The sequence below is a fragment of the Ochotona curzoniae genome, unplaced genomic scaffold (assembly GCF_017591425.1).
Source record: "Ochotona curzoniae isolate NIBS_2020 unplaced genomic scaffold, NIBS_Ocur_1.0 scaffold_4683, whole genome shotgun sequence".
In the NCBI taxonomy this organism is placed as follows: Eukaryota; Metazoa; Chordata; class Mammalia; order Lagomorpha; family Ochotonidae; genus Ochotona; species Ochotona curzoniae.
This window is the reverse complement of record NW_024467121.1, coordinates 21359828-21376480: the sequence shown is the minus strand read 5'-3', so window position 1 is coordinate 21376480 and position 16653 is coordinate 21359828. Positions and strand designations below refer to the sequence as shown.

Below are 16653 nucleotides of genomic sequence, written 5' to 3'. Positions count from 1 at the left end.
TGATGTTCCATGGGGCCAGCAGTGTGGAGGCACTTGAACTGTCACCTGCTGTGTCCTGTCAGACACCTCGGCTGGAAGCTGGATTGGAAACAGAGCTGGGATCCAGGGACCCTGATTTGCATGTGGGTATTCCGAGTGGAAACTTAACTGCTGATCCAAATGCCTGTCCCCTACCAGATTTGTGGGATTTGTCTTTAAGTAAATTTGAAATATGACCTTAAGTGATTAAAATAAAACATTGTTTTTCTAACTGTTTCCTTAGATAATAAATGGTGAAAAAAAGAAAACTTAATATTGCTGTTCAATTAAAGTAACATTTATTAAGAACTTTTTATGTGCCTGGGGCTGTGTTTTGGTAAGGATGACAAAAGAATTAACAGAAACATTGGCTTGCTATAAGCCCTTAAATTCCAGCTGAGAATTACATGCATGAATCAACTTGAAATAAACCCTTAAGCAGTAAATAACCAAATCTAAGCCATATGTACTAGATACATAAAAATTACAGTGCTTGTTTAATTAAACAAAAAAGCTAAATTTCTAAACTATGTTAGCAAACATTCTATGTTAGCTATTGCCTCAAATTATGCCTGAACTCTCATGAAGCTGAGTAACACTGTCCCAGTTTCGCATCCTCCTCCTGACTTCTCTGACACTTAGTTCAGGTTCCACCCTGCTTATCTGTGGACTCTGCCCTGTCAGCACTGCTCTGTGTTGTTTGTTTGTTTTCATTGTTGTATGCTTTTAACCCTCAACCATAAACCAACATGAGATTCTTCATTAATATTCCCATACCAGACCCAGTCTTCCAGAAAACATCATTTGGAGTTTGTACAGCATGTGGTCGTACATTCCATTACAGTTGCACACTCCTTGTGTGTTCAGGACATTGTCTTTTATAGTTTTTAGGAAAAAAAATTGTAAGCTTTCTCAGTTGTAAGAAATTATTGATGGGGCCCGGCGCGATGGTACAGTGGTTAAGGTCCTAGCCTTACATGCCCAGGATCCCATATGGGCACCGGTTCTAATCCCAGCGGCCCCGCTTCCCATCCAGCTCCCTGCCTGTGGCCCGGGAAAGCAGTCGAGGACGGCCCAAAGCTTTGGGACCCTGCATTTGCATGGGAGACCCAGAGGAGGCTCCTGGCTTCGGATCGGTATAGCATCGGCCGTTGAGCTCACTTAGGGAGTGAATCATCGGATGGAAGATCTTCCTCTCTGTCTCTCCTCTCTGTATATATACCTTTCCAATAAAAATAAAAAGATAAATCTTTAAAAAAAATTATTGATGATAAAGTAGTCTGTCTTTTAAGTTTTTACCTATTTGTTTTGAAAGAGTTATGGAGAGAGAGAGAGAGAGAGAGAAACAGAAACAGAAACAGAATTCTTCTATCTACATGTTAACTGCAGGTGCCTACAGCGGCCTGGGCTGTGCCAGGAGTTTCTTTCAGGTCTCCCAAATGGGTGGTAGGGCACCAAATACCTATGTCATTTTCTGCTGCTTTCCTCAGATCATTAGCAGGGAGTTGGATTAAAAGTGGAGCAGCTAGGATATGAACTAATGTCAGTAGGGGTTTCCATGTTGCAATCAGCAGTTTACCAGTTATGCCAAAATGCTGGCCTGGTGATAAACTGTGCTTTGTGACTTTGATGAAAGCTTATAGTTTTGTTTATTTTTAAAAATTTTGTAGGGGACCTAAAGTAAAGTTTCGCAAATTGCCTTTTTTGTTTTAAGAGATATTTTTATTTGAAAACAGAGTTATAGAGAATGAGAGAGAAATCTTCCATGCAAGGACTTGAGCAATCCTTCACTACTTTTCCCAGACCATAAGAAGGGAACTGGATTGGAAGTAGGGTAGCTGGGACACAAACTGTTGCCCTTATGGGATACCTATGCTGCAGGCTGAAGTTTATTTTACAGTTAAAGTTTAAAAGATGTTTGCAAACATTTTTTTTATAAATCTTTTTTAAAAATATTTATTTATTTATTTATTATTGCAAAGGCAGATATACAGAGAGGAGGAGAGACAGAAAAGAAGATCTTCCGTGCAGTGATTCACTTTCCAAGTGACCACAATAGCCGGTACTGCGCCGATCCGAAGCAAGGAGCCTAGAAGCTCCTCCAGGTCTCCCATATGGGTGCAGGGTCCCAAAGCTTTGGGCTGTGCTTGACTGCCTTTCCAGGCCACAAGTAGGGAGCTAGATGGGAAGTGGAGCTGCCGGGATTAGAATCGGCGCCCATATGGGATCCTGGTGCATTCAAGGTGAGGACTTTAGCCACTGGGCCATTGTGCCAGACCTGTAAATGTTTTTTCTTTTTTCTTTTTTTTTCTCAGTCAAGTATAGAATTGTTACTATCTTATAAATGTCATTTAATTTTAGGAGACTGAAACTTAGATTTATGTGGTAAAAGTATCAAATTTACTGATCCTTCACATAAGCCAAAAGGTGAAGTTAAACACAGCTTCCCTGTCACCATTATGCCTCTTTTCTCCTTCTTACATCGATCTACCACCTGCTGTCTGATACCACTGGGAGATGGAGGGGCCTGCGTATGGAGGTGGTGACACAAGAGATGCCCAACAAGGTCACAACTGGAAAGAAGGTGCCTGATAAATGGATTCGTTTCTCTTCCTGTGTTCTCTCCAGTCTGTTGCTGTCTCTCTGCTTTTTAAGATCAAACGTGAAACTGTTTTTTACCATCCATACCTACTCATTAGTCCAAACTATGAATTTCACCTCTGTACTCTTCCTCATTTTTGTTCTCCCTTCAGTCATCTTAGATTAGCATCTTGTCTCACATCTTACCTCTCTATACATTTCTGCTATAACCGGTCACGTAATTATATATTACCATCACCTTTATCTGTGTACACAGTTCTGGTCCTCCACTCTTCATGTTTGAAAGCTCTTAATGACTTCTTCCTCCCTGAAAGTGTTACTCAAGTTTGATAACAGTGTTCTGTTTTTTACCTGTCCTCATTGGAATTGTTGCAGAAATTGAGAGTGCTTAGAAACTTTCATGGAGTTTTGATGCAATACATTTTATGTTAATGTAATATTTGAGAATTGAGTTTGTGTTTTGTATCTCTTCCCTGCCCCAGCCTCTTTTGTCCCCTGGTGTGGCCTACTGTGGGGAAAACTCAATCGCAACAGGCAACGTGAAAAGCACTCGTCTAAATTCCTTTCCCTGTAAGCTGTTCCCTGCTGCAATGTATTAATCTTGTCAGTTGTTTGCTGTTCACACCTGTGCTTGCTCACCTTTTTATTTTGTCATGTTTGTTTCTTCTTTTTTTATTTTAATCATCTTTCTCTGCACTCACACCTCCGAGCTGCGAGTTCACAGTTTATACAGTGATAGTATGTCCTGACTTCACTCTGCTCTGTCAGTGTTCCTTATTGATGGCTTGGACCAAAGTTGAAGATGAACAAGGCAGTTCAACTGACTGAAGGTACCTGGAACAAACACTCACTTGCTGTGTCAGAGAAATGTAAGGATGACTTGGTGCTGTGGTTTAGTAAGTTAAGCCTCCACTGCAGCACTGGCATCCACTTCTGATTCAGCTCCCTGATAGTGTGCCTGGGAAAGCAGTGGAAGATGGCCCAAGTCTTTGGGTGCCGGACACTCATGTTGGAGACCCAGAAAAGTTCCTGGCTTCCTGGCTTCTGGTTTTAGATCAGCTACCATTTGGGAAGTGAACCAGCAGAGTGATAATCTTTCTGTCTCTCCTTTTCTCAGTGTAAATCTGCCTTTCAAATAAAATAACAAAAAAATTTTTTTAAACCAGGACAAGCAGATGTGGCTGGTGCTGTTCTGTGTGATGAGCAGATGATTTTCATGTACATTTGAGCAGAAAACATAAAGGTCAAAAAGTGATTGTTATCAATAAATAACTGTCTTCATATAAATATTATACTTCATAAACATGTTGTGCTATCAACATGATGTCATGAATATTTGATGTTGTATTTTAATTCCATCCTAGCAATACTTAGCACACAAATGATCTAGGTTTTATATTTAATCTAGCTGTTTGTTTCTGTAATTATTTTCATCTCCCTTCCTTGTTTCTTATTTTCTATAATAGAATTTTATAATCTTCAATATTCACACATTATACTCTTTGCACAAGTAACTGTGGAAAGAACTGTGAGTCTCCAACAACTTGTATGTCATTTATTATCACATGGCTCTTGGTAGTAAAATTTTGGGGGAGAATGAAAACCAGGGCCTGGTTTGTAGCTGTACCTCCTAATTTGTTTACTGAGTGACTATTCATTTTGTTTTAACTGAGCTTAGAGCATCAACTCTTAACAATGACTTGTGCTTTCTGTCTCTTCCCTGTTTGATGTTTAGTAAATAGGTCTAGTTCACGGTGCTTATAGTTGGTGAACTCAGGTAAAACACTTGACTTCTGAGGTCAAAGTTCAGTTCTGTTTGGAGATTGATTTGTTTTGTGTCCTCATATTAAACCTTGGACGCTGGCCAGACATGTGCTTTTGGTTACAAAGAGTGGCTGCTTAAAGATAAAGAATAAACACCTGTGTTCCGTAAATTGTATCTCCTAGAACTGCCCAGTTCCCATTCAGAAGACAATATTATATCTGTTTTTCAAGAAAAGGAAAGGTAGAAAATAAAATGTGTAAAGGAGATGAAGAAGAAAATGTGGGAATGTGTTTCCATTTCTTTTTACATATGTAACAGTTGGCTGCAAACTCACAGACCTGATTGCACCAAAGTGATACTGGTTTTAGAGTTGAAGCAGAAAGTGACAGTAAACTTGGGAACAAAAGTAGAATCATCTGAAATGAAAGTTGGGACAAATCTTGGAGGAAAAGTAGCTGCTAAGACTCATGTTTTATGATTTCTCTGATATGCTGGCTTTCTTACAAAATGTATAATAATAGTCATCTATGTTGGAATGATTCTAAATTGAAATGATGAAATTTGAAATTGATTTCAACGAAAGGTGACAATTTAGAATTAAAGTGTCTCTAAGTCGTGTAAAACCGTGAAACATTAGTGAATAGCATCTGTGAGTTGTTAAGTGATGAACTGACAGGAAGCACTGTTGTTTGCTTTGTGATTTTTATTTATTTGGAAGACAGAAAGACATCAGAGTGTGAGAACACTGCCAGCCACCGGTTACTCTCCAATTGCCCACCACTGTGGGAGGGGTTGTGGACCGTGAGTGGGCAGCCAGGAACTCAATCCAGGTCTCCTGCCCCCTGAGCCATCACTAATGCCTCCCAGCACCTTCATTTATAAGAAGCTGGGGCCATTGGCTCTGGGCCGCCTGGCACAGAGTACCCATGCCACAATCCCATGGCTGGGAGATTCAGACACTGGTGCCTCTTCCCAGACTTACCTAGATTCCTTCCACCAACATAGCTGCGGTGGGTGGAACCAGGGTCCTGAGCATGCTCAGAGCTGCCTGGGATCCGCCCTTAGCATGGTCGCTGTGGACAGGGGAAATTGTCAGACCTCAGGCCTAGACAAATTTAGGATTTTACCACCGCCTGGCAGCCCTGGACGGGGAGCTAGGATCTCCAGCAGGAAGCCTGGCCCGGTGTAGCTTCCCCTAGCCATAGCCACGTGCCTGGGAGATTGAGACACCCGTGGCCCTGCCCAGACTTACCTGGACTCTGCCCAAAAATTGGTTTTAAAACAGTTTAGTTTTATTTGTTTAATTAGTGATTAAAGTGTAGGCAAACTGCTCTTCAGCATGAGTTCTATTGCAAAATACTTGAAATCTAAGAATTAATAAAACACATGACAATATGTAAGAGTTATGGGATTTTTTGTTTTAAAGTATGTGTTTATGATCTGAAGCTAGAAATGTTTTTCAGTTTTAGGTTGGTTGTAGCTCAAATGCATGATTCTGGTAGGATTTTACAACAGACAAACATTTAAAGGCAAACAAACACAGCTTGTGTATTAGCCCAGGAAATGACTTTTTCCCTTTATGACTGTGATGTCTCTACATGCGTGTTATTAACTATGTGAAACTAACTAAAGGAAGCACTTGTGTGTTAATATGGATAACGTTGTATATTTTGATGCGCCCTCTCTGAATCTTCAGGTGAAATGGAAATCTCCTTAATTTTTAGGAACAGTTTAAGTCGTTCTGAAAAGTTTCATCACCCTGAGGGAGGCAAAATTTCTGAATAATGATGTTTGTAAATTGCAAAACAAAAGTTAGAAATTGTTACTATGTGATGACATATTTTTGGGTGCCTGAAGATGAAGGGTACCTGTTTTAGAAATTTGTTTGTATTTTGTTTCTTTACACCTTTATATATGGGAATGAGAAGAAAGGGGAGAGCTGACTGTTACCTTTGCACTGTTGGAATGTACCAACAGATGAGTTTTTGCTCTGCAGTTTTTATTTATGTAATGACTTTTGAACTCAGAGGCCCTGTAGATACTTAAACTGTCTTGAAACAAGCCCCAGTATGCAAGGGAATACTGAAGAAAATGAAACAAATTATGCTTCCTTTCATTCAACTATCTGTTCCAAGGTTGCTTTAGGCGAATGATTCATTTTGTTTCATTTAATTTCTTCATATTTTTATAAGAGTGCATTCTCAGTATAAATAAAAAGTCATATGTGATATTTTCTCCTTTAGAATAATTGCTTTCACATTTTCCTAACCTTTTCTTTTATATAATTATACCTTTTTAAAAAAGATTTTTAAATTTTTATTGGAAAGTCAAATATATACAAAGAGGAGGAGAGACAGAAAGGAAAATCTTCCATTTGCTGATTCACTCCCTAGGTGGCCGCAACGGCTGGAGCTGAGCTTTTTTGAAGCCAGGAGCTTCTTCTGGGTCTCCCATGAGGGTTCAGGGTCCCAAGAATTTGGGCCATCCTTCACTGCCTTTCCAGGCTGCAGGCAGAGAGATGGATGGGAAGTGAGGCTGCTGGGACACAAACCAGTGCCCATATAGTATCCAGGTATGTGCAAGGCGAGGACTTTAGCCACTAGGCTATCGCCTTAGGCCTTATACTTAAGTTTTTGTTGCCAATTTTATCATATTCCCATCTTCTCACCATATAGTATATAGCTTCTCTCTTGTGTGACCTTTCTTTTATCATATTAAGAAATACTAACAGTATTAAGTCTTTACTATAAAACTTTTTTATTCTTATTTTAAAAAATGCAGCCTGATATTTTTTGTCTGTACTATTATGTAGAAATTCAATTACTTAGAAATATACCTGGAAGACAGTTTTATTAGTTGTAAATACTGTTCAACTTTTATTAAATACCAGATATATTTGGAATTTGGGGAAGTACTAAAAGGTAAGGCAGCATGATGCTGGAATTTATTTTCTGAAAATGCAAATTATTTTGTAAAGAATGTAGTACCTATTTGCTTTGGGAGGTGTTTACAGTATTGAATTGTGGTAGTTATATTTTCTGTAGCCATGAAATGCTTACAGTATCACTTATCCAACAAGTAAGAATTAGGAATTGGGTGATGTACCACAGGCCATCAATAGAAAATGACAGCCCAGACAATAGAAAGTGGTGACAATAAGCCTAGGTTTTCTGAAATATTCTGGGACATGTCTGTAATCTGACCTGCCATGGCCTTGGTCATGGGAAGTTCCACAAGGGGAGTGAGCATGCTTATCACAAGATGGTATCTCACTCCAGGATGAGCTCTTGCTTTTACAACTCAGGCAGTAAGCTGATTGCCCCTAATTGGTTTCTGTACATGAAATTGGAAGGACCTGTTTGCTGGGCTCTGTTGTTCCATGCTAGGTGGAATGCCAACTCTTACTAATTGGACAGTTTAACGTACGTGATGCTTACACTGAGTATCTGTGTTCCATGCCACTACAGTTGACTGGATCATTTGTATAGTGCACTGATGTAAACCTGGTTGATTGAATGATTCATATCATGGGCCAGAGCTCTCTTAGTTGATTGAATGATTGTTTAAAAACCCCTGAATGGGGCCTGCCACAGTAGCCTAGTGACTCAAGTCCTCACCTCGCATGCGTCTGGATCCCATTGGAGCACCAGCTGTGACCTAGCAGACCCACTTGCTCTCTAGCTCCCTGCTTGTGAAAGCAGTCGAGGACGGCCCAAAGCATTGGGACTCTGCACCCATAAGGGAGACCTCCATTACTCAGCTATTAGACATCACCTTAAATGAAAAGCCACAACACAAAATCACCAACAGGACAAAAAAAGAAATTAACAACACCATGAAGTTAAATAACATGCTGCTGAATGACTAATGTGTTGCTGAATAAATGAAAAAGAAAATCAAGAACCTTCTTGAAGAAAATGATGCTACTGTATGATCTAGGAGTCATTGAAGAATTTAATAAGAAAGTGTTTTGAACAGATGAAACAATAACAAAAAATCAAAATTCATGAGATATAATTTCCACCGATCTTTGTTGGTGGAATGTGGCTCCTGTAGGCAACAAATAGATGGGTTTTGTTTTTTAATCCAGTTTAGTAATCTGTGATATTTGATTGACATTTACATTCAGGGTTGATATGTATGGGTGGTAAGTTGGTCCTATCATTTTAGCAATGGGTTGTTCATTTATTTAGTTTGCTGTTGTTGTTTTACTGGGATGTTCTTCACTTATGCCTTTGGTTTTGTTGGGTACTATTCCTCTTTATCAAGAGAACATCTTTATCCTTTGTAGGACAGGTTTGGAAGAAGCAAATTTTTTTAACTTTTCTTTACTGTGAAAGAATTTTATTTCATTTTCAAAGACAAAGGAAAGTTTTGCTGGATATATTATCCTGGGCTGAAAATTTTTTTTATTAGTTTGTGGAATATATTGCTCATTCTCTTCTGGCCTGTAGAGTTTCCTATGAGAGATCTTCTGTGAGCTTAATTGGCATTCCTTTATATGCCAGTTGATTGTTTTCATGTGCACATTTAAGGATCTTTTCCTTATGTTCAATTGAAGAGTGCTTGCTTATCATGTGTCGTGGTGAAGATTGCTTTTGGTCAACCCTGTTGGGAGTTCTGTGCCCCTCCTGGATGTTGTTTCCCAATTCTTCTCCAGATTAGGAAAATTTTCTCTTATTATTTCATTAAATACGTTTTTAGCTTATTATTAATTTTTAAGATTTGTTTTATTTTCTTTACAAAGTCAGATATACATACACACACACACAAACGCACACACACACACACACACACACATTCTCAATTGAACTTGACATTAATGAAATGCCTGATTGGTCTGGCTACTGTAGTCGTCAACATTTTTATTTCATTTGAGTGTAAATCACCAAATTTGAGTTTAGGGTTGAAGTTTAATTCTAGGAATGACTGGCTTCTTTCAAGAACAAGAGAGGGGCCTGGCATGATGGCGCAGTGGTTAAGGTCCTCGCCTTGCACGCCCGGGATCCCATATGGGTGCCGGTTCTAATCCTGGGGTGCTGGTTCTAATCCCGGCAGCCCCGCTTCCCATCCAGCTCCCTGCCTGTGGCCTGGGAATGCAGTTGAGGACAGCCCAAAGGTTTGGGACCCTGCACCCACATGGGAGACCCGGAAGAGGCTCCTGGCTTCGGATTGGCTGCTCTAGCTATTGCAGCCGCCTGGGGAGTGAATCATCGGACAGAAGATCTTCCTTTCTGTCTCTCCTCTCTCTATATCCGCCTTTCCAATAAAAAATAAATCTTAAAAAAAAAAAAAGAACAAGAGAAAAAACTTAGTATTATTTCCTGAGTTTGATTTCTGCAAATTACAGGAAAATAACACCCTTAGCCTGTTAAAGCTTTTCAGTAAAATATGATTATATCTAAATGTTTTTCTTTTTTTTTTCTTCCCTCTCTTCTGATTTCTTCTCGTGTGTTATTTTTTTTTAAAGATTTATTCATTTTTATTGAAAAGCCAGATACACAGAGAGGAAAAGAGACAGAGGGGAAGATCTTCCATCTACTGGTTCACTCCCCAAATGACCACAATAGCCGGTGCAGCGTCCCAAGGCTTGGGCTGTCCTCGACTGCTTTCCCAGGCCAGGGAGTTTTCCCAACAGAGAGTCAGATGGGAAGAGGGGCTGCTGGGATAAGAACCAGCGATCATATGGGATCCTGGCACGTACAAGGTGAGAACTTAAACCACTAGGTTATCGCTCTGGTCCCCTGTGTTATCTTTTCTAAGATTTATTTATTTGAAAGGTAGAGTTAGACTACAGAGCTTTTGTCTGCTGGTTCACTCCCTAATTGGCCACAGTGGATGGAGCTGTGCCAGTCCAAAGCCAGGAACCAGAAATTCTTCTCCACCTGCTGCCTGGGTTGCAGGAGTCCAAATACCTGAGCCATCCTCTGCTGCTTTCCCAAATGCATGAGCATAGAACTGAATTGAAAGTGAAGCTCCAACCCATGTCTTGTATAGGAAGCTGCATGCCGTAATGTTGGAGAGACGGAGAAAAATCTTCCATTTGCTTGCTCATTCCCCGAATGGAACTGCTGAAAGTTAAGCCAATCTGAAGCCAGGAGTCAGGAACTTCTTCTAGGTATCCCACACAGGTGCAGAGTCCCAAGGCTTTTGTCTCAGACCACAAGCAGGGAGCTGGATGGAAAGTGGAGCAACTGGGACATGAATCAGCTCCCATGTGAGATATCTGGTCCTTGTAGATAGAGGATTAGCTACTTGAGCTATCATTCTGGCTTCATGTTAAGTCTTTAAAAAATGATACCTGGTGTTGGGCCCAGCACGGTATCCTAGCAGTTAACATGCTGGGATCCCATATGGGCACTGATTCTAATCCTGGCAGCCCCGCTTCCCATCCAGCTTCCTGCTTGTACCTGGGAAAGCAATCAAGGATGGCCAAAGCTTTGGGATCCTGCACCCACATGGGAAACCTGGAAGAAGCTCCTGGCTTTGGATCAGCATAGCTCAGACTGTTGCAGTCACTTGGGGAGTGAATCATCAGATGGAAGATCTTCCTCTTTGTTTTTCCTCCTCTCTGTATATCTGACTTTCCAATAAAAATAAATAAATCTTTGGGAAAAAAATTATACCAATTATGTGTTTTATTTCATCATTCTTTAAGACAGAAAGAAAATAAAAGTAAATCCTTCAGTGAAATTGAGATTTTTCTTTTACTTTGGTCAAAATGTAAATATCTTATTAGCCTGTTATTTTAAATTATTATTTATGTTTATTTAAAGCTTTCCAGGAGGTTTTGTGGGTTTTCATGTCTTGGATAAGCCGTCTTTCAATATAGTCACTTGAAATTTTTCAGCTAAAGAGAGTTGGTATGTCAAGTTACATTTCTACTATGTACATATTTTAAATGCCACTTTCCTGCAAGCTTAGTTAGCACTCACTGTCATTCCTTTAAGAGGCAAAATATGCCAAAGTTAATCCTGTGTCAGTGATTGTAATGTGTCGCTGTTTCTTTTATAAGAATAGTGTTCACATGAGCACTCTTAGAGAACAGGCAAACTGTTCCAATAAGCAAATTATGTGGAATGCAGTCTTAATTGATAAACCCATAGCTCTCAAACAGAACATATTTCTCTCTCCCTATGGTTCTTTTTTTGTGTGAAAGATTTATTTATTTTCATTGGAAAGTCAGATATCCAGAGAGGAGGACAGAGAGAGGAAGATCTTCTGTCCACTCCCCAAGTGACTGTAGTGGTCAGAGCTGAGCTGATCCAGAGCCATGAGCCAGGAGCCCCTTCTGGGTCTCCCATGTGGGTTCAGGGTCCCAAAGTTTTGGGTTGTCCTCAACTGGTTTTCTAGGCCACAAGCAGGGAGCTGGATGGGAATCAGGACTGCCGGGATTAGAACCAGGGACCATAAGGGATGCTGCTGCATTCAAGGTGAGGACTTTAACTGCTAGGCCACCATGGTTATCTTGCCAAGTGCTTTCATGCAGTGACATACAAACCTAATGGAAACTAAAGTGCTGTTGATATAGTATCAGGTGAGAGGAAAGAAGAAAATAGAGACAAAAGTAACATTATATGTATAAAATCACAAAAGAAGTGGAACTATTGTTTAGAAAACCCATTAGGCACTTTATCCTGTTGCTTGTCTTAAGGTATTTTAATTGAAATATGTAGGAATGCAGACAGTAGGTCTTTTAATTTTCAGACTAGATGCAGGGATGCAAATTGAAACCCCTGCATCTGACTTTTTTTTTCCTATTTAAAAAAGATGTATTTATTTGTTTGCAAGACAGAATTAGATTTACATCGCTGGTTCATGTCTCAGATTTAAGTATGTGTTGGAATGCTTGATTAGAAAACCGCTGAGAATGTTACCAGGATCAGTAAAGATTTGTAGTATATGTTTAAGGCAAATTATACTAGCCAGATTTAGATATTTTTATGTTTCTTCAACAATACACTTTGAGTTAAAATCTTATAGTTGAAATGTGTACTGAAAACTAACACAGCTAGTGTAGGGTCAGTATTTTATTTTATCTTCGTAATTTTAAAGTTTTTTGCTATATCCCCATGTTTCTAAAGAGTGTTTCTACTTATTAATTTGAAGAATTTTAAATTTTATCACTTTTTAAAAAGTATTTATTTATTTGAGTGGCAGAAGTAGAGAGAGGGAGAGAACAAAAGAGATCTTTAATCTGTTGGTTTACTCCTCAGATGGTGATGATGGCTGGGGCTGGGCCAGGAAGAAGCCGGGCGTGTGCAACTCTGTCCTGTCTCCCACATGGTTGGGAAGGACCGCAGCACTTGGGCCTTGCTCTGCTCCTGTCGCAGGAGCATTGGCAGAGGCTGATTGGAGCAGGCTAACTGGGCTCTGGGTGGCAGGTGAAGCAGCCCTGACACTAATGGCATTGTTTGGGATGCCAATGTTGCTGGATACCCAGCTGTACCACAGTGCCGGCCCCATTTTTCTTCTTTTTCTTGGCGATTTAATTATATATTTGAAAGGCAGGGTTAGAGAGAAAAGGAGAAACAGAGAATGAGGTGGTATTTTTTGGTTTTTTTTGTTTTTGTTTTTACTTTGTTTTTTTTTTTGTATTTCAGCAGAACTGGAATACTTGCTGGCCACCATAAAAATATCTATGATTCAAATTGTTTTTGAAATATGTACCTGTTTAAATTTTAAAAATATAAAATATATGTAAATGTAATATATTTGTGGGTCATAAGAAGAGTTAAAAAATGGAGAGCTTGTGGTATGTTTTGTACATCTTTAAATACTACTGTCTTTGGGGCAGAGTTTTCCAATTCTCTAGCTCAATTGCATAGAAATAATTGTAGTTCCCCCTGTTTTTTGCTTAAGTGAATTTTTAAGAGAATTATGCTAACAATTCTAAGGAATTTTCCAGGGTTTGTTTTTAGGAAATAAAAGATATGACTTGCATATTGTATACCTGGATTTTGCCCCTCATACCTTTTTAAATTTTGCTTCTTAGAATACTTTGCCTTTCATTGCTTTTATATGTAAATGTTGCTGCTATTTATCCAGAGAAGGATTTACATTAGTAGCTTTCACTTGTTTAGTGAGGCATAACTTTAATAATTGATTTTAGCACATAACCTAATTAACTAATTTTTCTTGCATTAAGACAACAGTCTCACCGTGATGCACATTAGATTCACCTAGAGAACTTAAAAAATTCTGCCAGTACCTGAATTCCGTCCTCAGAAGCTCTGATTTAGTGGGTGGCCTTCCTCGTAATTCTAACAAGCAGCCATGGCTAGCAGCCAGTGTGCTCTAGTGAGAACTAGGTTGGGTTGGGTGGGGTTACAAGTGGAGAAAGGGGTGTAGCGATGAACTTCACTCTTTCCCCTCTCTGCCCCAGTTGCAGTGAAACAACCAAGGGATTCAGAAGAAAGCCAAAGATCACTGAGACTTCACAGAGGTTAGAAAATGAAGTAGCCTTTTCTCCTTCAGTCACTGTAGACATGGAAGGGCTTTAAGAAGACCTCAAACGGTTCAACAAAGGATGCTCTAATGGATGACAGTGATATCCCTACATATAATCTGCAGAGAGAACCACAAGATGGGTGTCAGCCTGGTGACAGCGTGGAAAGGAAAGTAACCCACTTGCCTCCCGTGTCAGATGAAAATGAAAACCAGCTTGATGGAAGTGGGTCTGAGCCCCTGACCAGCCACGACAGCACAATGGGAAAACCTAAAGTAATTGAGCAGGACAGTCTCAACAATAATGAAAACTATGCTTCCAGCTGTGAGGCAGCTGCCAGTGAGCTCTTGGAAAATACTGCTTGTGAAGGCTCCAGAGATGGACACACCCTTGGAAAGGACCAAAGAACACCTGGGAAAAGAATCTCAAGAAGTAAAAAAGGTACTGACAAGAAGACACTGTCAGGTATTTTAACATTATTATTTATACTGTTGGTTAGTTGATTATGCACATGCTGCATATATTGTCCTAGCTCTTGCTTTTCTTCACCTAATATATCCTGATGCTAGTTCTGCAACAGTACATGCGGTTCCAACTCTGTGTGGTATTCCTGCATGTGCTACGTCTCCTTTGTATGAGTGAGTTCCTTTGTATGGGTGTACCATAATTTACTTAACTACTTCCTTATGGCTCTTCCTTATGGCTATAATCAATTTTCATACTAGGTACTCCTTCCTTTATGAAATAGGCCATTTTCTGGCAATATTGTCATAAATTTTCCTTTTGCCATCACTGTTGCTTTGAATTCCAACCTTATGAATTTATGTATTTGTAGGGCCTTTTTATAGGATCTTCCCATCTTAGTAGGTGAAAAAAATATATATATATGCTATTTTAGTTTGGTGTCAGTATTGAATAAGGCTTTGATTTTAATCCTCTGTATCTGTTTTGTTTCAAAGTCATTCATACTATTTATTTAAGTATAGTTTCATTTTCAGAATTTTCAGCTGTGGATTTTGCCCAAATTCTAGGACCGCCTTGGGAAAAAGACAGCATCTGATTATTGTTATTATTATCTTATCAAAAACACATGGGATTAAAGGGTTCTGGTATGTCCTAGGCAGGAATTCCATAGCACAGCACCAGTTTATTCATTCCAGCAGTCTTTCCTTGTCAGGTTAATGTCTCCTCTCAATATATTTTTTTAAAGATTTATTTATGTTGATTGCAAAGTCAGATATACAGAGAGGAGGAGAGAGAAAGGAAGCTCTTCCCTCTGCTGGTTCACTCCCCAAGTGACAGCAATGGCCGAAGCTGGGCCGATCCAAAGCCGGGAGCCAGGAACTCCCTCCAGGTTTCCCATGTGGGTGCAGGATCCCAAAGCTTTGGGCCATCCTTGCCTGCTTTCCCAGGCCATCCTTGCCTGCTTTCCCAGGCCATAGCAGGGAGCCAGATGGGAAGTGGGGCTGCCAGGATTAGAACTGGTACCCATATGGGATCCTGGCGCGTTCAAGGAGAGAAATTTAGCCCCTAGGCCACCATACAGGGCTCGTCTCCTCTGAATATTATTCTCTTTTACATATTTGGTTAGAAGGATATGTAGTCAATCTATCCCATATCCTGTTGTGTCTCTTCTGTTTGGAGTAAGATATACCAAACTTTCCTGCTTCCACAAAGTAATCCTTATTTTATTTAGTAAGATAATATGAGTTTTTTTTTTAATTTTTAGTTTTCTGTTTAATATTGTTTACATAATTGAGAGGGATACACACCCATGTGGCCCCCAGTTAGGGTGGGGAGGATCAAGTATGTAACAAGGTGAGTGGGACAAATGTTTCCACTTTTCTTTTATTCTCCTGTGTCCATGGAGGAAGAATAGAAGAGGGCCACTCCTTGCTGTCAAACTATATAAGCACTCAGAGATGGGGGATGGCACCTCATATTGGGAGGAGTGTTTCAAGGGTGATGTTACTTGAGTGGTTTTGATAGTTCTGAGAAAATTTTTTAAGAAAGAAAGACGGGCCCGGCGCGGTGGAGCAGTGGTTAAGGTCCTTGCCTTGCACGCCCGGGATCCCCTATGGGCGCCGGTTCTATCCCGGCAGCCCCACTTCCCTTCCAGCTCCTTGCCTGTGGCCTGGGAAAGCAGTCGAGGACGGCCCAAAGCTTTGGGACCCTGCACCCGCGTGGGAGACCCGGAGGAGGCTCTTGGCTTTGGATCCGCATAGCATCGGCCGTTGCGCTCACTTGGGGAGTGAATCATCGGATGGAAGATCTTCCTCTCTGTCCCTCCTCTCTGTATATCCGCCTTTCCAATAAAAAAAAAATAATAAAAATAAATCTTTTAAAAAAAAAAAGAAAGAAAAATTTTTTAAAAAGAAAAATTTTCCAAGTATTATTGGTTGAGAAAGTCCACCTTAGTGTATCCATGGGCCTAGGAACATACTGCTAGCTTGGCCAGGAGAATTGTTCAGCCTGCTCTGCTTTCCATCCTCTGATGAGATAGTTAGTGTCTTCTGCTGGCTTAAATGAGCTGGCCATGGTGCCTCCCTGGCGCATCTGGGTGTGCTGTCCACTGTGCAGGCATCAGCAGCTGAAGCCCACTCCCATCACAGGCTCTCCAAGGTTAGTCGGAGCACATACTGCAGTTTTCTGGTGTGGCCAGGGTCTAGCAATCTAGAAACTTCCTCCGGCATGACCTCACACTGGACTCTTGTGTGACTTTTGTGTGTACCAGCCAGTGCAAGCTCAGGAGTATAATAACTTTATGGTGTAATGTTGTTATAATATGGCTTTTCATATCCCTATGTCTTTTTCTTAGAAC

At 40.2% G+C, this 16653-nt stretch overlaps 1 protein-coding gene across 3 annotated transcripts in view; it reads left to right on the top strand.

Annotated features, from left to right (window-relative positions):
• The window catches only part of CNST (consortin, connexin sorting protein), a 78165-nt gene that overhangs the window by 13865 nt on the left and 47647 nt on the right, over positions 1–16653 (top strand). For 2 of the 3 annotated variants that reach the window (XM_040968269.1, XM_040968267.1), the window contains exon 2: positions 13770–14297. In XM_040968269.1, coding sequence (XP_040824203.1) covers positions 13922–14297 — 376 coding nt within the window. In that variant the 5' untranslated portion in view covers positions 13770–13921. The remainder of the gene's footprint in view (positions 1–13769; positions 14298–16653) is intronic. The other variant, XM_040968270.1, reaches the window with a different exon arrangement.